Source organism: Carcharhinus amblyrhynchos, chromosome 30, assembly GCF_965287045.1.
Source record: "Carcharhinus amblyrhynchos chromosome 30, sCarAmb.v2.hapA, whole genome shotgun sequence".
In the NCBI taxonomy this organism is placed as follows: domain Eukaryota; kingdom Metazoa; phylum Chordata; class Chondrichthyes; order Carcharhiniformes; family Carcharhinidae; genus Carcharhinus; species Carcharhinus amblyrhynchos.
The window spans coordinates 23304255-23323023 of record NC_137353.1 but is presented as its reverse complement, the minus strand read 5'-3'; the positions used below and the strand labels follow the sequence as shown (position 1 = coordinate 23323023).

Genomic DNA, 18769 nt, shown 5'->3' with positions numbered 1-18769 from the left:
TTACGTGGGGTTACAAGAATAGGGCTTGGGTGGGATTGCTGACGGTGCAGATTTGGTGGGTCGAAGAGCTTCCTTCTGCACTGTAGGGATTCGATCTCTGTGAACTCCTCCAGCCCCATAAACCCTCTGAGATATCTGTCCCTCCCACTAATTCTGGCCTCCTGAGCATCCCAGGTTTAATCACTTGTCCATTAATGGCCACATCTTCAGTTGTCTGGACCTGAATCCTGGAATGATCTTCCCTTTATCTCTCTGTCTCACCCACTTTCCTCCTTTTAGACAATCCTCATTAAATACCAAGCTTTCGACCATCTGTGACTCGATGATATGTTTTTCAGAATATTCCTGCGAAGCGCCTTGAGCCTTTTTATGAAGTTCTTGGTGCTTTTATAAATAGAAGGTGTTGTTTCTGTTGTGTACCTCCTCCTAAATCTCCAACAGAGCCAGCAGGAAGTTCCTGCCAAAACTACTCCATCCACCATGTTAGAAAAAGCCAAAAATGCAGCCTGAAATGGGCATGAGACTGGTCTTAAATATGACTGATAGTTCTTCCTTGCCCTACTGCAGTGGTTTAACTGCTGACATTCACTGAACTTTGACCTTTCACCTTGTTCCCAAAGTTCTCCACTATTGGTAAAAGCCCTTAACCCCTGGAGTCTACATTTAATTCCCAGCAACTTAATTCGTAGAATCTACACTTCATTTCCTGAAAATATCCTGATTCTATTAATGCCTAACAGCTGTTTTTATCACCACAGCACCCAGTTTCATAGAATCCCTACAGTGCAGAATGAGGCCATTTGGCCCATCGCGTCTGCACCAACCACAATCCCACCCAGGTCCTATCCCCATAGCCCCATGCATTTACCCTAGCTAATCCCCCTGACACTAAGGGGCAATTTAGCACGGCCAATCCACCTAACCCGCATGTCTTTGGACTGTGCAAGGAAACCAGAGCACTTGGAGAAAGCCCACGCAGACATGGGGGGAGCGTGCAGAGTCCACACAGACAGTGACCCAAGCTGGGAATCGAATCCAGGTCTCTAGCACTGTGAGGCAGCAGTGCTAACCACTGTGCCACCGTGCCGTCCTGTTTATATCAATGTAACTAATACCAGTATCACTTGTTAACTCACACCAGAAGGATCTTGCTTGGGTCCAATGTTTGATTGTGTATCTGCACTCACCTTGTTCCCATTTGGGGAATAGTGTGAAGGATTCAGGGAACTAATCCTCACTCTGTATGAACTGCAGTTTGAGCAATCCTTCCGCGACTGACAAGTCACAGATTGAGACTTGAACCCAGAGCTTCTGCTCTGAGGCAGTGGCCACAAGCCACTCAACCACAAAGAATTTCCTTTGGATCCATTCAACACCACAATCCAAACAGAGGCTGGATTTCTCTCATGTCATCACAATATCCCACGGCCTTTCACAGACTCACCATCTCATGGTCTTCCTGCCCACCATATTTACCCACATAACACTCAGCTCTTTGCTATGAAACAGGTCTTTGTGTGTGCAGCATCTTGACGTGCCCTGAGCCACAATAATGTCCCACCTCTTCCTGCCTCATTAGCCCAGTTTCTCCCAAGCTGCCTCTCTATTGCCAGGCTTCTGTCAGCCTGCTCCGCACTACTGCCTCCTATTTCCGTCTCCCTCATCACATTGGACAGAGTTGGGCTTTATAGAGAGTGAAGGGATGGACAACATTTGAGCTTAAAAGAGGGAGTTGAGTCAGGGGTAGCTGCGCCAATGGAGGGACTTTGGGAGGGGGTTGGAGAAGACCCCTGTGACAGGGGCTGTGTTCCTTCTGGATGAGTCAATGACAATTAGGCAAAACCTTTGGAGTATGAGGTTAATGGTTACCGTGGCCTGTGGGAACTGTAGAAACATGAATGATTCTCTTTCCTAAGCCCTTTAAAACCCTCTTCAACAACTTACTTCTTTGATCGAGTTTTTGTTGAACACCTAAATATTTGGGTAGCACAGTGCTTAGCACTGCATCCTCACAGCTCCAGGGTCCCTTGGGCCACTGTCTGTGTGGGGTTTGCTCATTCTCCCCATGTCTGTGTGGGTTTCCTCCCACAATCCAAAGATGTGCAGGTTAGGTGGATTGGCCATGTTGAATTGATCCTAGTGTCAGGGGGATTAGCAGGGTAAATATGTGGGGTTGCGGGAGTGGGACCTGGGTGGGATTGTGGTTGATGCAGACTCGATGGGCCAAATGGCCTCCTTCTGCACTGTAGGGATTCTTTGAACCTACATTAAAACCTTGAAATAAATGCATGTTTTTGTTCAGGTTTGCTGCCTGACCCAACAAGGGCAAGGTGGGGGGGGAGGGTGGAGAGAGAAGGGAAAGGTTTCAGGATTGGAGAGAGTGAATGTTACCCGTTGGAGTTTATTTCCTTTCTGAACTCTCCCTCTCTGTGCCGCTGGCAGGTACTCCATCACTGAAATTAAAGTGCCAACCTGATGATATGTGACAGCGCACGAGGTGGAAAAGGGAAAAAAAAAAGCCTTGCGGTGCCAAGAGAATTAATCACCTTCTGCAAGTGGTGCTGAGTAATCACTCAGCGGTGTCAGGGCCTGAGCGTGAGGCTCATACAAGTTCAGTCAGGCCCTGAGAGAACCGAGGAACAGGCTTTCCAACTCCGCGGCGCAGTAATGCATCCCGCACTGCCGGGGAGGGTCAGAGAGCCTCCGCGGATTAGTGACGGAGAGTCTATGTACCACGGTGAACAGCGAAACGGGGAGGCCCACTCCCCCAGTGCCCTTCACCTAGTCCTCCCTTACCCAAAGAATTGAACCGATTCACCAGTTCGGTTGGGGTGGTGTGACAGCAAGGGGTTGGGGGGTGGGGGAGTGGGTGCTGCGGAAGCACTAATTGTATTGAAGAGCCTGTATAAAGACCGAGATTAGCAGACAGGGAAGAAAGACTCCTTCCTGCTCTATTAGATTACAGCCTTTTGACTCTGTGAAGTGGCTGACTGGTTGCTTTGAGATTGGTGCTGCGGGGCCCTGCTGGATCTGTGGTGCTGCCACTGTTATTAATGGCATGCCTCACTCCTTGCCTTAACCCTGCCTTCGTCTATTTAAGTTGCTTTCCCATCCTTGTTAATCGCGGTAGCCTTTTTTTTAACACCTCCCCCCCCACCCTCCCCGCTTCCAATGTGTGATTGAACGTGTAAAGGATTTGGTGAATTAAGCTCCTGAAAGACCTGTGAGCAGTGCTGCTTGGAGCGATAGCGTCACCCGTCACACACACACACCCCCCCACCCCCCCCGGGAGAGGAAGGTGTTGAGAGTGTTTTATTGTCTGGCTGGGGACAGTGTTGAAAGCTGTGTAAAAACGCAGAGTTCTGTCACCCAGGAAAGATTTGTGATCCCATTAAACCTCACTGTTCCTGTAACACCATCAGCTTAAGAGTTGGGAATCTTTCTCTCTTGCTTTCTCTCAACTCGACAATATTTGTAAATTAATTTTGCAATGTTTCTGCTTTTTCCTAAATCGTAGAATTACAGAAGGAGGCCATTTGGCCCATCGATTCTGCCCCGACAACGATCCCACTCAGGCCCTATCCCTGTAACCCTACACAGTTACCCTGCTAGCCCCCCCGACACTAAGGGGCAATTTACCACGGCCAAACCAGCTAATCCTTGGACTGTGGGAGGAAACTGGAGCACCCGGAGGAAACCCACACAAAAACGGGGAGAACGTGCAAACTCCACACAGATGGTGATCCAAGCTGGGAATTGAACCCGGGTTCCGGGAGCTGTGAGGCAGCAGTGCCAACCCACTGTGACACCGTGTTTCCTGGTGTGAGGTTTTATGACTCAATTAGCGAACTCACATCTAGTGAGTGTTGGCCAGCTTTTTGACCAGGTTTGGTGGTGGGTGTGGGGAGGGGGGGTGCGCACCTGACCTTCACCTCATGTCCCCATGTGGATATTTGGTAGGGCCCTCCAGCACAGACTCAGGCCATTTGGCCCACCCTTCCTGTGCTGGTGTTTCTGCTCCGCATGATCCATTCCCGTTGGGATTGCAAATCAAGAGTGGGAATCCTGGTTCAATTCCACCACAGCCCACCCAACCCTGCCTTCAAGCACATTGGCACAGCGCCAGGGACTGGGTTCAATTCCCAGCTCGGCTCACTATGCAGAGTTTGCAGGTTCCCCCCCAGAGTCTGCGTGGGTTTCCTCCGGGTGCTCTGAGTTCCTCCCACAGTCCGAAAGATGTGCTGGTTAGGTGCATTGGCCGTGCTAAATTCTCCCTCAGTGTACCCAAACAGGAGTGTGGCGACTAGAGGATTTTCACAGTAACTTCATTGCAGTGTTAATGTAAGCCTACTTGCTTATTAATAATAATTAATTAATTAATTAATTGTAATAATTATTTGTTATTATTACTTAATAAATAAACTTAAAAGAAAAGGTGCTGCTTGTGAAAATGTGAGTTTTACACCATTTTGCAAAGACAAATTGCAATTTCAGCGATTTGAGTTTCCGTTATCTACACTGGTCTCCTCTGTTGGTTCAATCATCCTGCCCAACACTTCCCTAATCCTCCAGAGTAAATGGAATGAAGTCAGGATGCTGAGGAAGAGTGAAATCCTCTTCCCATGTGGTACATCCTCATCCTTTGGCCTTTAGGGTATTACTGCTACATCACTAACTCTCACGATTCACTGCACAGGCTCAAGTGTTAATGTTTCTTGTCCAAATATATCATTGCAGGATAAGGTCAGCCCTGAGGTGGTGATGCTCGCGACACAGTGCAAAGGTCACCGACACGAGGAGATTATCCAGCGACAGCGTGAAGCACTGGCTGAGTTACGAGACAGGATCAAGGCATTGGAAAGGACTTGCACTCCTAGTAAGGCCCCGTCAGTTTCTCGAAAGCGTCTTGTCCCTTCCTCGGCACTTGTCAGCAAATATCACCCAGCAGTACAGTAACTATCACCTCCAACGCCCCTGCAGTTACTGCTCCTCCGCATCCCACCTCATATTCCCCCAGGTCTCCCCATACCACACAATCTCCTCTTGAGTCAGAAGACAGACCGTCCTTTCCTCCTGTGCAGCTGATTCCTCGAGTATCCCATCCTTTAGCACCACCAGAACCAGCCTCCCAGAGATTTGGGAAACTGAATTTGCCTGTCTCTCCCTTTCACTGCTTACCCGAATTCAGCCCAGCCCAGCGAAGGAAAGAAGGATTTGTATTTATACACCACCTTTCACAGCTTCAGCACACACCAAAGTGTTTCACAGTCAATCAGCTTGTTGAAATGCTGTACCTGTCCTGGGAGTGTTTGATGGGGACAGTGTAGAGGGAGCTTTACTCTGTATCTAACCCCGTGCTGTACCTGTCCTGGGAGTGTTTGATGGGGGGACAGTGTAGAGGGAGATTTATTCTGTATCTAACCCCGTGCTGTCCCTGTCCTGGGAGTGTTTGATGGGGACAGTGTAGAGGGAGCTTTACTCTGTATCTAACCCCGTGCTGTACCTGTCCTGGGAGTGTTTGATGGGGGACAGTGTAGAGGGAGATTTATTCTGTATCTAACCCCGTGCTGTCCCTGTCCTGGGAGTGTTTGATGGGGACAGTGTAGAGGGAGATTTATTCTGTATCTAACCCCGTGCTGTACCTGTCCTGGGAGTGTTTGATGGGGGTTAGTGTAGAGGGAGCTTTACTCTGTATCTAACCCCGTGCTGTACCTGTCCTGGGAGTGTTTGATGGGGGACAGTGTAGAGGGAGATTTATTCTGTATCTAACCCCGTGCTGTACCTGTCCTGGGAGTGTTTGATGGGGACAGTGTAGAGGGAGCTTTACTCTGTATCTAACCCCGTGCTGTACCTGTCCTGGGAGTGTTTGATGGGGACAGTGTAGAGGGAGCTTTACTCTGTATCTAACCCCGTGCTGTACCTGTCCTGGGAGTGTTTGATGGGGGACAGTGTAGAGGGAGATTTATTCTGTATCTAACCCCGTGCTGTCCCTGTCCTGGGAGTGTTTGATGGGGACAGTGTAGAGGGAGCTTTACTCTGTATCTAACCCCGTGCTGTACCTGTCCTGGGAGTGTTTGATGGGGGACAGTGTAGAGGGAGATTTATTCTGTATCTAACCCCGTGCTGTACCTGTCCTGGGAGTGTTTGATGGGGACAGTATAGAGGGAGCTTTACTCTGTATCTAACCCCGTGCTGTCCCTGTCCTGGGAGTGTTTGATGGGGACAGTGTAGAGGGAGCTTTACTCTGTATCTAACCGCGTGCTGTACCTGACCTGGGAGTGTTTGATGGGGACAGTGTAGAGGGAGCTTTACTCTGTATCTAACCCCATGCTGTCCCAGTGCTGGGAGTGTTTGATGGGGACAGTGTAGAGGGAGCTTTACTCTGTATCTAACCCCGTGCTGTACCTGTCCTGGGAGTGTTGATGGGGACAGTGTAGAGGGAGCTTTATTGTGTATCTAACCCCATGTTGTACCTGTCCTAGGAGTGTGTGATAGAGGCAGTGTAAAGGGAGCTTTACTCTGTATCTAACCCCGTGTTATACCTGTCCTGGGAGAGTATGATGGGGGACAGTGTACAGGGAGCTTTACTCTGTATCTAACCCCGTGCTGTACCTGTCCTGGGAGTGTTTGATGGGGACAGTGTAGAGGGAGCTTTACTCTGTTTCTAAGCTGTGCTGTATCTGTGCTGGGAGTGTTTGATAGGACAGTGTAGAGGGAGCTTTATTCCGTATCTAACCCCGTGCTGTACCTGTCCTGGGAGTGTTTGATGGACATGATGTGGAGATGCCAGCGTTGGACTGGGGTAAACACAATAAGAAGTCTCACAACACCAGGTTAAAGTCCAACAGGTTTATTTGTAGGAAACTAGCTTTCGGAACTGGCTGTTCCTTTGTCAGGACTCCCACCTACCTTGTCGTGAGACCTCTTACAGTATTTTGATGGGGACAGTGTAGAGGGAGTTTTACTCTGTATCTAACCCCGTGCTGTACCTGTCCTGGGAGTGTTTGATGGGGACAGTGTAGAGGGAGCTTTACTCTGTATCTAACCCCGTGCTGTACCTGTCCTGGGAGTGTTTGATGGGGGTTAGTGTAGAGGGAGCTTTACTCTGTATCTAACCCCGTGCTGTACCTGTCCTGGGAGTGTTTGATGGGGACAGTGTAGAGGGAGCTTTACTCTGTATCTAACCCCATGCTGTACCTGTCCTGGGAGTGTTTGATGGGGACAGTGTAGAGGGAGTTTTACTCTGTATCTAACCCTGTGCTGTACCTGTCCTGGGAGTGTTTGATGGGGACAGTGTAGAGGGAGTTTTACTCTGTATCTAACCCTGTGCTGTACCTGTCCTGGGAGTGTTTGATGGGGACAGTGTAGAGGGAGTTTTACTCTGTATCTAACCCTGTGCTGTACCTGTCCTGGGAGTGTTTGATGGGGACAGTGTAGAGGGAGTTTTACTCTGTATCTAACCCTGTACTGTACCTGTCCTGGGAGTGTTTGATGGGGATAGTATAAAGGGAGCTTTACTCTGTATCTAACCCCGTGCTGTCCCTATCCTGGGAGTGTTTGATGGGGACAGTATAGAGGGAGTTATACTCTGTATCTAACCCCGTGCTGTCCTTGTCCTGGGAGTGTTTGATGGGGGATAGTGTAGAGGGAGCTTCATTCTGTGTTTAACCCCATGCTGTACCTGTCCTGGGAGTGTTTGATGGGGGGACAGTGTAGAGGGAGATTCACTCTGTATCTAACCCCGTGCTGTACCTGTCCTGGGAGTGTTTGATGGGGACAGTGTAGAGGGAGCTTTACTCTGTATCTAACCCCGTGCTGTACCTGTCCTGGGAGTGTTTGATGGGGGACAGTATAGAGGGAGCTTTACTCTGTATCTAACCCCGTGCTGTACCTGTCCTGGGAGTGTTTGATGGGGGACAGTATAGAGGGAGCTTTACTCTGTATCTAACCCCGTGCTGTACCTGTCCTGCATTAATCACTTTGGAAGAACAGGCAATAATTTGCTTTAGAATCACACCTTCAGGAGCCTGTGAATCATCCTGAGCGAGGGAAGCCCTCTTACAAATGTTTATTAATAAGACGATTCCCAACTTTCCACAATCTATGACTCCCAATCCTTTCAAACAAGTCCCGACACCTGTCTCTGTGGGATTCCTTCAGCCGGCTCACTGTTCACCCAGGCCCCCTGGGTCTGTCAGTATGGCTGGGCCTTGTGTTATTACCCTGGCGGTGAGTTAGCAGAGTTCACACTGCCTGCTGAGCCGCACTGCCACACAACCCAATCAGTGCCAACTCTAACCCGCTTGCTGCTGTTGGAGTGAAACCCCCCGAGTCATTGCTAAACTGCTCCCTCTTTTCCTGAGGCTGTCTGCTGGACTGATGTCCCCCTCTCTGAGAGGATGTGTTTTTCCCAGACACCGGTTTTATTTTGCGCTCCTCTGCACTTGCTGCACCCTGGACTAGAATTCTGACTGCCCTCTCTCACCTCACTCAGCTGCCCTGTATTTTTATATGAGTTTAGATTGTGACTCTATTCAACCTTGGGGAGCTTCACAGTTGAGCTCATTCACTCACCACGCAGCTGTTTCCAAAACCAAGAGGGGAAATCCTGATTGATTTGTGCCCATCTCACAGTCCCACACCCCTCCCACATTCCCAAACCCCCTATCCCTTTCCCACCCTCGCTCCCCCTTTCCCAAATCCCCTCCCCCTTTCCCACCCCGCTCCCCCTTTCCCACCCCCACTCCCCTTTTCCAGAATCCCCCCGCCCTTTTCTATCCCCGCTCCTCCTTTCCCGCACCCACTCCATCATTCCTGAACCCCCTCCCAGATTCCCGCAAACGTGGTCTCCCATTCCTGCAACCCTCCCACATTCCCACGACCCATTCCTCATTCCCACTCCCCATTCCTCCCTCTCCCCCTCCCCATTCCCCCCACCCCACATTCCTCATCCCAACTCCCATTCCCGCACCAGCTCCCCCTTTCCCATAACACCTCCCACATTCACAAAGCTCCTCCCTCATTCCTCACCCACTATTCCACCCCTCCCCACATTCCCACAGCCTTCTCCACATTCCTGCATCCCTTCCCCCATTCCCTCACCTTATCCCACATTCCTGCACATTATCCCACATTCCCACACCTCTTCCCACATTCCCGCGCCCCTCCCTGCGTTCCCGCGCCCCGCCCCGCGTTCCCGTGCCCCCCCCCACCCCGCGTTCCCGCGCCCCTCTCTCTCATTCAGAACCCCTCTCTAGCCCAGAGGTGCCAAGTATAGGCCCTGTTTACTGACTGCTCCTAGGCTGATGTCAGCTAAACTTGGGAGAGTTCAGTGACCAGGCCTGAGCCCCCCACTACCCCTCTCTCCTCTCCATCCCCAACAACACCCCATGCTGCCACCACCACCCCCCCTCCGCCCACACACACACACACACACACACACACACACACACACACACACACAGTCAGTCACTGGATAAATCTTTAGCATCACCAAGAGTGAATCTGTTTATTTTCAACAGATGGCGTCATAAGTCTTGAATTGAAATTCTGATCCAGTAATTTATTTGGAAAATGATGAGTTTTTAAATCCCAAACCTCAGAGGCACAAAACATGAAGAAGCTGCAGCTCGATGTGTATCAATTTGCAGAATTTATGACGGAATGGGAATTTCTCACCGTCTTTTCTTTCTCTTCCTCAGTTTCTCACTCAGGCCCTACCCGCTAACCTCGCGTATTTTATCCCGTTAATCCACCCAAACTGCACGACTTTTGGAGCACTAAGGGGCAATTTATCATGGCCAGTCAACCTGACCAGCACGTCTTTAGAGTGTGGGAAGGAACCGGAGTGCCCAGAGGAAACCCACGCAGACACGAGGAGAATGTGCATACTCCACACAGACAGTGACCCAAGGCTGGGAATCGAACCCAGGTCCCTGGCGCTGTGAGGCAGCAGCGCTAACCACTGTGCCGTCCCTTTGGTCCAACTCGTCCAGGTTTCCTGAACTGAACTGGACTCGTTTGCCTGTGTTTGGCCCAGATCTCCTCTCGACCTTTCCTATCCACGTACATGTCCGATTTTAAATGTTGTAATTGTCCCTGCCTCTACCAGCACCTCTGGCCTGTTTGGATTCTTAACCTGCGGTTTCATTGCGGACTGGGAAGGGCAGGTGTGAAAAGCTTTTTGTTGCAGCTTTGGATTTCTATTGATGTTTTATGGTCTTGGCAGGAGTCAGTCAGGAGAGTGCCTCACAGCACCTGACCGTCCTGAAGAAGGAATTCATGGACCTGAAGACCCAGCGAGTCCTCAGAGGTGATGGAACCTTCCCCAGCTCCTCCCAGCACAGTGACACAGTTAAACTGGTAATGCCTGTAAACATTTGCAGTTTGCCACACTGAATGAATGCCATGGACCTCACCTGTGTCCCAGGCTGTTCATTCAAAAGCCCTCATTAACTTTGCATTAGAAATACCAGTCATTTATTTAACTCATTGATTTTTCTTACAGAGATGCTTAGCCGCAGCAAAGGGAACTGCAAAGGTAGCAGAAGGGAACTTAAATCAGTGCTGACAGGATGCCAGTGCTGTAAACCATAAAGCCTTTGAAAAGCAAATGCTTTGAATAACATTTTAGCCATGGATCTTCACCAGAACCTGATCTACAGCTGAAATGTTAATCATAAAATCCCGACAGTGCAGGCAGAGGCCATTCAACTCATCAAGTCTGCACTGACTGTCTGAGAGGGTGTCTTACCAGGCGCTATCCCCATAACGGCCCATGTTCAAATGCAACAAGATCGGGACAATATCCAGGCTTGGGCTGACAAGTGGTAAGTAACATTGGCACCACACAAATGTCAGGCACTGACCATCAGCAATAAGAGACACTCTAACCACTGCCCCTTCACATTCAATGGTGTAACTATCACTGAATCCCTATTGACAACATCCCTGGGGTTACCATTGACTGGAAACTCAACTGGATTCGCCACATAAACACAGTGGCTGCAAGAGCAGATCAGAGGCTAGAATCGTGAAGGGAGTAACTCACCTCCTGAGTACCCAAAGCCTATCCACCATCTATAAGGCACAGGTCAGGAATGTGATGGAATACTCCCCACTTGCCTGGGGATCGGTGCCGCTCCAATAAGGCTCAAGAAGCTTGACACCATCCAAGATAAAGCAGCCCGCTTGACTGACACCACATCTACAAACATTCAATCCCTCCAGCACCGACGCTCAGTAGCAGCAGTGTGTACTATCTACAAGATGCTCTGCAGCAATTCACCAAAAGATCCTTGGACAGCACCTTCCAAACCCACCACCACTTCCATCTAGGAGGACAAGGGCAGCAGATACATGGGAACACCACCACTTGTCAGTTACCCTCCAAGCCATTCACCATCCTGACTTGGAAATATATCACTGTCCCTTCACTGTCGCTGGGTCAAAATCCTGGAATTCCCTCTCTAACGGCATTGTGAGTCAACTCACAAAACATGGCCTGCAGCGATTCAAGAAAGCAGCTCACCACCACCTTCTTCTCAAGGGCAACCAGGGATGGGCAATAAATGCTGGCCAGCCAGCGACACCCATGTCCCACGAATGATGAAAAAAACCCCACATATTTACCCCACTAATCTACACATCTTTGGACACAAAGGGACAATTTAGCATGGCCAATCCACATAACCTGCAGATCTTTGGAGTATGGGAGGAAACCCACTCAGACACGGGGAGAATGTGCAGACTCCGCACAGACAATGACCCAAGCTGGGAATCGAACCTGGGTCCCTGGCACTGTGAGGCAGCATTGCCAATTGCTGTGCCAGTGTGCTGCCCTTGTATGACCTTTTCTGATATTAATGGACCTCATTTTCCCTATTTATTTCAATCTTCAAGCAAACGTTTTATTTCTTAAAAATTGGTTGAAAATTGGGAATGATTGGAAAGTTATTTTTCTGACCTTGGATACTTCCTTTCCTCACCCTCTGCTACCGCTTGTGGAGACTCCGGAAGTGCTGTCACAGGGATTGGGTTTGGGAATGTGTCTCTTTCACTGCCCCCCCACTCCACCCCCAGTATGTCCTCTCCAAGTGGAGGACAGGGGGGAGTTGCGATTATGGCACTGGACCAGTCACCGAGAGGCCCAGGTTAATACCTTGGGGAGACGGATTCAAATCCCACCAGAGCAACTGGTGAAATCACAAATCTGGAATTATAAAGCCCGTCTCAGTAATAGTGACTATAAAAACTGTCATCAATTGTTTGAAAAAAAACATCTTTTAGGGGAGGAAATCTGACCTGGTCTGGCGGACCTGTGACTCCAGATCCAAGGCAATGTAGTTGGCTCTTAATTGCCCTCTGAAATGGTGGAGCGAGCCACTCAGTACAAGGGTAATTAGAGATGGGCAACAAATGCTGGTCTTTTCCGTGACGCTCACATCCCATGAAAGGATTTTTTTCAAAAAGTCATCATTTTTCCTGTACTTGACAGTGAATGCTGACAGGATATTTGGTCACAGTTAGACTTGGCCCTCACCCGCTGTCTGTTCCCATTCTGGTCACTCTCAAGGGAGAGGATCCGAGCAAATTTACTTTGCTCGTCCAAGGGCACTGAGGACAACTGTACTTTCCACAGCTTCTCTCCAGCTGTTATTAACGCAGCACAAACTGTCATCAGATCATTCAGAAAATGTGGAATATCCGGTGAGGTGGATGGAGAGGACGATGATTGTTGTGAAGGGATGATTCTGTAACCAGAATCCCCAAACCTGCTCCAGCTTGGGATCCTTACGATGATACCATAGCCAGAGGAACTCGCAATGAATTTGATGTTGCTTCAGATGCTGAAGACTGTGGATGGGATTTTACAGCCTCGCTTGGGCGAGACTGGAAATTCGTGCCCAAGATCAGCAGACGTTTCTGTTGTCCGCCTCTCGCCCGCTCTGATTCCGTGGTGGGAGGATTCCAGCAAGTAAATTTGATGGTTTCTAAAAGGCTCCGATTGTGGTTAAAGGTATCTTTGTGGTATAAATTCATTCGATTAAAAAGTATCATATTCGAATCATGGGCATTCATTGTCACATTTCAAGATGGATGACCATACGTACTAAAACCAGTGTCGCCCATTCTACAGTCTGCGCAGGGTTGACCCCTGCTTTTTTAAGCTTTCAAAGGTTGACATTTATGCAGTGATCTAAGGGAGATACAGCGCTCACTGTGAAACTCTCTGCTCACTACACAGAGTTCCCCCACCCGACACTATCCGAATGGATTCGACAGCCATTCGCTCAACACGCAGGCTGAAGTGACTGCCTACTGGTGGATTCAGATATTTAATGAGAGGCATGATGTAATTTCTTTTTCATTCATCACTGGCTGGCCAGCATTTATTGCCCATCCCTAGTTGCCTTTGGAGGGCAGTTGAGGGTCAACCACATTGCTGTGGCTCTGGAGTCACATGTAGGCCAGACCGGGTAAGGACGGCAGATTTCCTTCCCATAAGGACATTAGTAAACCAGATGGGTTTTTCCGACAATGATTTCATGGTCATCAGTAGATTCTCAATTCCAGATATTTTTTATTGAGTTCAAATTCCACTATCTGCCGCGGCGGGATTTGAACCTGGGTCCCCAGAACGTTCGCTGAGTTTTTGGATTAATAGTATGATGATAATACCACTAGGCCATCACCTCTCCTAACCATCTTTGGGTCAAAATAGAGCTCAGGATTTTGGTTGCTGTTACCCAGCATTCCTGAGCCTCGTTACAACTGGCAGCAGTCCCCCTTTTTGACTTTGCCTATTGCAATCTTCTTGTACCTCGCTGGTGCTGAATTGTTTCCATCACTCCCTTGGGTTGGCACAGTGACATGGACGGCATGGTGGCACAGTGGGTTAGTACTGCTGCCTCACAGCACCAAGGATCCGGGTTCGATTCCCGGCTTGGGTGGCTGTCCATGCGGAGTCTGCACATTCTTCCCGTGTTTGCGTGGGTTTCCTCTGGGTGCTCTGGTTTCCTCCCACAGTCCGTTAGGCGCATTGACCATGCCAAATTCTCCCTCAGTGTACCCGAACAGGTGCCGGAGTGTGGCGACTAGGGGATTTTCACAGTAACTTCATTGCAGTGTTAATGTAACCCTGCTTGATTTGGTGGCCTGGTTTCACCATGTTGCTGATCACCACATGACCACCAGGGGGCAGGATTTACAAAGTGGTGATAGGGCAGATGTCAGGAGATTGAGAACTCTGATGATGGTTATACATTTGCAGTCACACTGATACATAACAATATACCCAAATCCACAGGGCTGATGTTATAATCCTATGTTTTACATTTAGGAAAATATTAGGTTACATGTAATTAAAAACTCAGCTAAATATTAATTTTAAATCTGGAATCAGAACTGGGGGGGATTCATCTGTATCGGACGAAGAATAGGATTAAAAGATTAAGGGGATTACACAAAGTGTCAAAGTTAATAAATTTACAGAGATTTATTTTCACATTAGCAGGGTCAAATCCTAGTTAATTAGCTATCTTCCTGATGCTCTGTTGAGCAAGCCATCACAGTGTATATTACTCAGGCCCCGGGGATTTTCACTTTCTAAAAGTTTGCTTACAGGATGTGGGTGTCCCTGGCTAGACCAGCATTTATTACCCATCTCTAACTGCCCTTGTGTAGGTGGTGGTGGGCTGCCTTCTTGAAACGCTGCGGTCCCTGAGGTATAGGTACACGCACAGTGCTGTTAGGGAGAGAATTCCAGGATTTTGACCCAGTGACAGTAAAGGAACGTCCGATATGTTTCCAAGTCAGGATAGTGAGTGGCTTACAAAGAACAAAACAGCACGGGAAACAGGCCCTTCGGCCCAACAAGCCCGCGCCGCCATTTTAAAGTTATGAGTGCCCTCCTCTACCCATGACCTTTGTCTACACCTACTGGGGAAGACTGAGGGAAGACTAATTTAGGGACAATTTGTTACACCAATCAGCCTAAGAGCACGTTTTTGGGATGTGGGAGCAAACCGGAGAACCTGGAGAGAACCCATGCAATCACGGGGAGAATGTGCGAACTCCCACAGACACCGGCCCAAATCCATGTACCTGCACAGCAGACAGTGATAGTCACTGAGCTGTCTTGTTGCCCGTCAGATGGTCCAGTTTAAGCGTACACTAACGACGTGAAGCACTAGGCAACTCTTGAAGCAACATCCAAGAGCAGCCATCGCACGACCCACCGCGTGTATGCCCCTTGTTGGTCAACAAGGCGGACCGAATCACCTGTGAACTAAAAGAAAAGGCATCAATAAACATGCAAAACTTAGAGGGGAACTTGCAGGTGGTGGCGTTCCCATGTATCTGCTACCCTTGTCTTTCTCGATGGTAGTAATCATGAGTTTGGAAGGTGCTGTCTAAGGATGTTTGGTGAATTCCTGCAGTGTATCGTGTAGATAGAACCACTGTACTAACAGTGGTGATCGTACACCACCGAGCATCAGTGGTGAAGGGAGTGGATATGGTGCCTATCAAGTGGGCTGCTTTGCCCTGGATGGTGTCAAGTTCCTTGAGTGTTGTTGGAGCTGCTCCCATCCAGGCAAGTGGGGAGTTTTCCATCACTTCCTGACTTGGGCCTTGTAGATGGTGGACAGGGTTTGGGGAGTCAGGAGATGAGTTACTCACCACAGTATTCCTGGCCCCTGACCTATCCTTGAAGCTGCTGTATCTACCTGGCTAATCCAGTTCAGTTTCTGGTCAATGTCCTCATCATTGCTTTCAAAAGAGAATGGGATCATTATTTGAAGAAACGATATTTGCGCTACGGCGGACACAGGGTGGGGGGAACACAGGACAAGGTGAGTAACTCATAGAGAGAGCCAGTACAGACACGATAGGCTGAATGGCCTCTTTCTGTGCTGTAACCATTCTGTGACTCTACTAAAAGCAAGCCAGCACACAATTCACAGGGACATTTTTTAAATATTGTGTTTCTTAAAATTTTCTTTAAACATTTGTGTTTATTGCTTGGAAACGGGCGGGGTGGCAACAAAGGCTGCCTGGCTGACAATCAAGAATTACCCAATCGGTAAAGGAGACCAGTCTCACTTTACAATTGGCATGTGCTGTGTTATCGGTTTGCTTGGTGTTTCACTGATAAAATCTTGAGACTGTTTGGACGCATTCCTTAACTATGTACAGATCCCAGTTACTGCCATGCATGTATGCATGCTCCTACGCAGCTTCCTTCTAGACTGTTCTCTTCAGTCTATTACCATGTGACTCTATACAGCATACCGTGGGCAGTGCCATTCTCCAATTCTACATTAACACTTGCTCTGCCAAACACCTTTACATTATAATGGTATGCAGGCACAAGCAAGTGTGTGGGAAGGTGGGCTCCGTGCAGACAGACGGATTGAGCAACCAATCAGGGCAGCACACTGAGAATTCCTGCAGTGCAGAAGGAGGCCTTTTGGCCCATCGAGTCTGCACCAGCAACTATCCCCACCCAGGATTTATCCCCATAACTCTGCATATTCACCCTGCTAACCCCCCAACACTATTCCTCTAAACTAAGCATCCTGGAACACTCAGGGTTGATTTAGTATAACCAATCCACCTAACCCGTACATCTTTGGACCGTGGGAAGAAATTGGAGCACCCGAAGGAAACCCATGCAGACATGGGGAGAACATGCAAAATTCATACAGACAGTGACCCAAGTCTGGAATTGAACCCAGGCCCCTGGCACTGTGAGGCAGCAGTGCTAAGAGAAGCATGGTGGCATAATAATTAGCACTGCTGCCTCTCAGCACCAGGGGCCTGGGTTCAATTCCCAACTTGGCAGTCACTGTTTGTGTGGAGCTTGCGCATTCTCCTCGTGTCCGCGTGGGTTTCCTCTGGGTTCTCCAATTTCTTCCCACAGTCCAAAGATGTGCGGGTTAGGTTGATTGGCCATGCTAAATCGACCCTGAGTGTCCCAAGATGCTTAGTTCGGAGGGATTAGCAAAGTGAATCCGAGGGATTATGGGGATAGGGCTTGGGTGGGATTGTCATCAGTGCAGACTCAATGGGCCGAATGGCCTCCTATGATCCTAGCCAGTGAACGTTGAGAGTTCGTAATTAAACCTGCAGAAAAGCATCCATTCAGAGTTTGCAACCCAAGCGCAAACTGATGATCTTTGCCATCCCTATGATTCCTTCAGTGTATGAACTCCAGTGACGGCTGTGCTTACTGACCTGGGCCGAGAACAGAACAAAGTGCAGCTTTGTCAGGAGTGCGGAGTTGACTTTATGCTTCAAATCCGAGGCCTACGCTGCGTCGCTGCGGCTTCCAGGCTGCTGAACGGAAAGGGGGGTGGGGGGGGGGGGGGGCGGGTGGGGGGTGGGGGGTGGGGGGGGGGTGGGGTGGGGGGGGTGGGGGGGGGGGGGCGGGTGGGGGGGGCGGGTGGGGGGTGGGGGGGGGGTGGGGGGGTGGTGGGGTGGGGGGGGTGGGGGGTGTGGGGTGGGTGGGGGGGGGGGTGGGGGGGGGGGGGGGGGGGGGGGTGGTGGTGAGAGGAAAGGGTCGTAAGGCCTCTCAGTCAATAAACAGACCCTCATCATGGACAGAGGTAAAGAGGGAGGAGATGTCCGTTGTATCAAACGCTCTAACAGCAGTCACTGCACACTCGGGGAGGCAGGGGACACTCCAGCAGATTTCTTTGAAGAATTTTACACATTGCCTCTGTGCGATGTTGACTGCCTTACCGACTTGTCAAAAAAAAATGTTTGCCCCCAGGTCTCTCTGTTACTCCAACCCTCTTCAAATTGTACCCTTTAGCTTACGTTGTAAATGCTTGATTGAGTGTCACTCACACACCCACATTACAGCCTCCAGCACAAAAAGCCAAACGCTGCGGATGCCGGAAATCAGAAATAAAAGCAAAAAGAAAATGCCGGAAATGCTCAACTGGCTGGTCAGCGACTGAATCATTGAATCCCTACAGAACAGAGACCATTCAGCCCATCGGGTCTGCACCGGCCAGAATCCCACGCAGCACCTATCCCCGTAACCCCACATAGTCTGTCTGTCCCACATTTCTGTCTGGGGAAAGAGAAATTCAGGCTGGGTTCGCTCTGCCGAGTATTTCCAACCGTTTTTAGTTTTTCTAAGAGCCTCCACTTTCTTCGTGTTGAATAATTTGTGTACGTTCCGACAGCGACGGTTGTGTCGCTGGGAGACCTGGCTCAGCCCTCGGATTACTCGGGCCCTCAGAAGGCTTTCCAGTAATTTCAGGATAAGGGTACCCCTGACACCTTTACTAATCTGTTACTAATCTGAGCTCAGAAGGCCGAGTCTACGTTAAGTTGGCTTTTGTGAATCTCCCTCACCACAGCGTCACAATATATTTTTATTCCGATCTCTTCCTCCATCCGCCGTCCTGCCCTTCTGGAAAGTTCCACAGGCATCTGCACCACCACTCCCCACCCCCAGTATCCCCAAGTGGCCACTTTTCACCCAAGTTTAGACGGTCAGTCAGTGATGATGGTCATTTCCAAAATGGAGGCACTTGACATCAGTGAGATTCCCCATGCTGTCCTTGCAGACATTACAGGCCACAAACGCAAGGCCGTCGGTAATAACTCCAACAAGAAGCTCTCTTTATCCCGAGAGTGTGGAACTCGCGACCACACTGAGCAACTGAGGCAAATAAGATATGCAAATGAGGGGAAGCCAGGTCAGCACACGAGGGAGAAGGGAATAGAAGGATATGCTGATCGAGTTGAGGGA

The 18769-nt window shown here is 49.5% G+C and overlaps 1 protein-coding gene across 1 annotated transcript in view; it reads left to right on the top strand.

Moving 5' to 3' along the window:
- The window catches only part of fhad1 (forkhead-associated (FHA) phosphopeptide binding domain 1), a 108244-nt gene that overhangs the window by 62948 nt on the left and 26527 nt on the right, over positions 1 to 18769 (top strand). Inside the window, exons 24-25 of the mRNA XM_080214937.1 lie at positions 4738 to 4876; positions 10229 to 10362. Coding sequence (XP_080071063.1) covers positions 4738 to 4876; positions 10229 to 10362 — 273 coding nt within the window. The remainder of the gene's footprint in view (positions 1 to 4737; positions 4877 to 10228; positions 10363 to 18769) is intronic.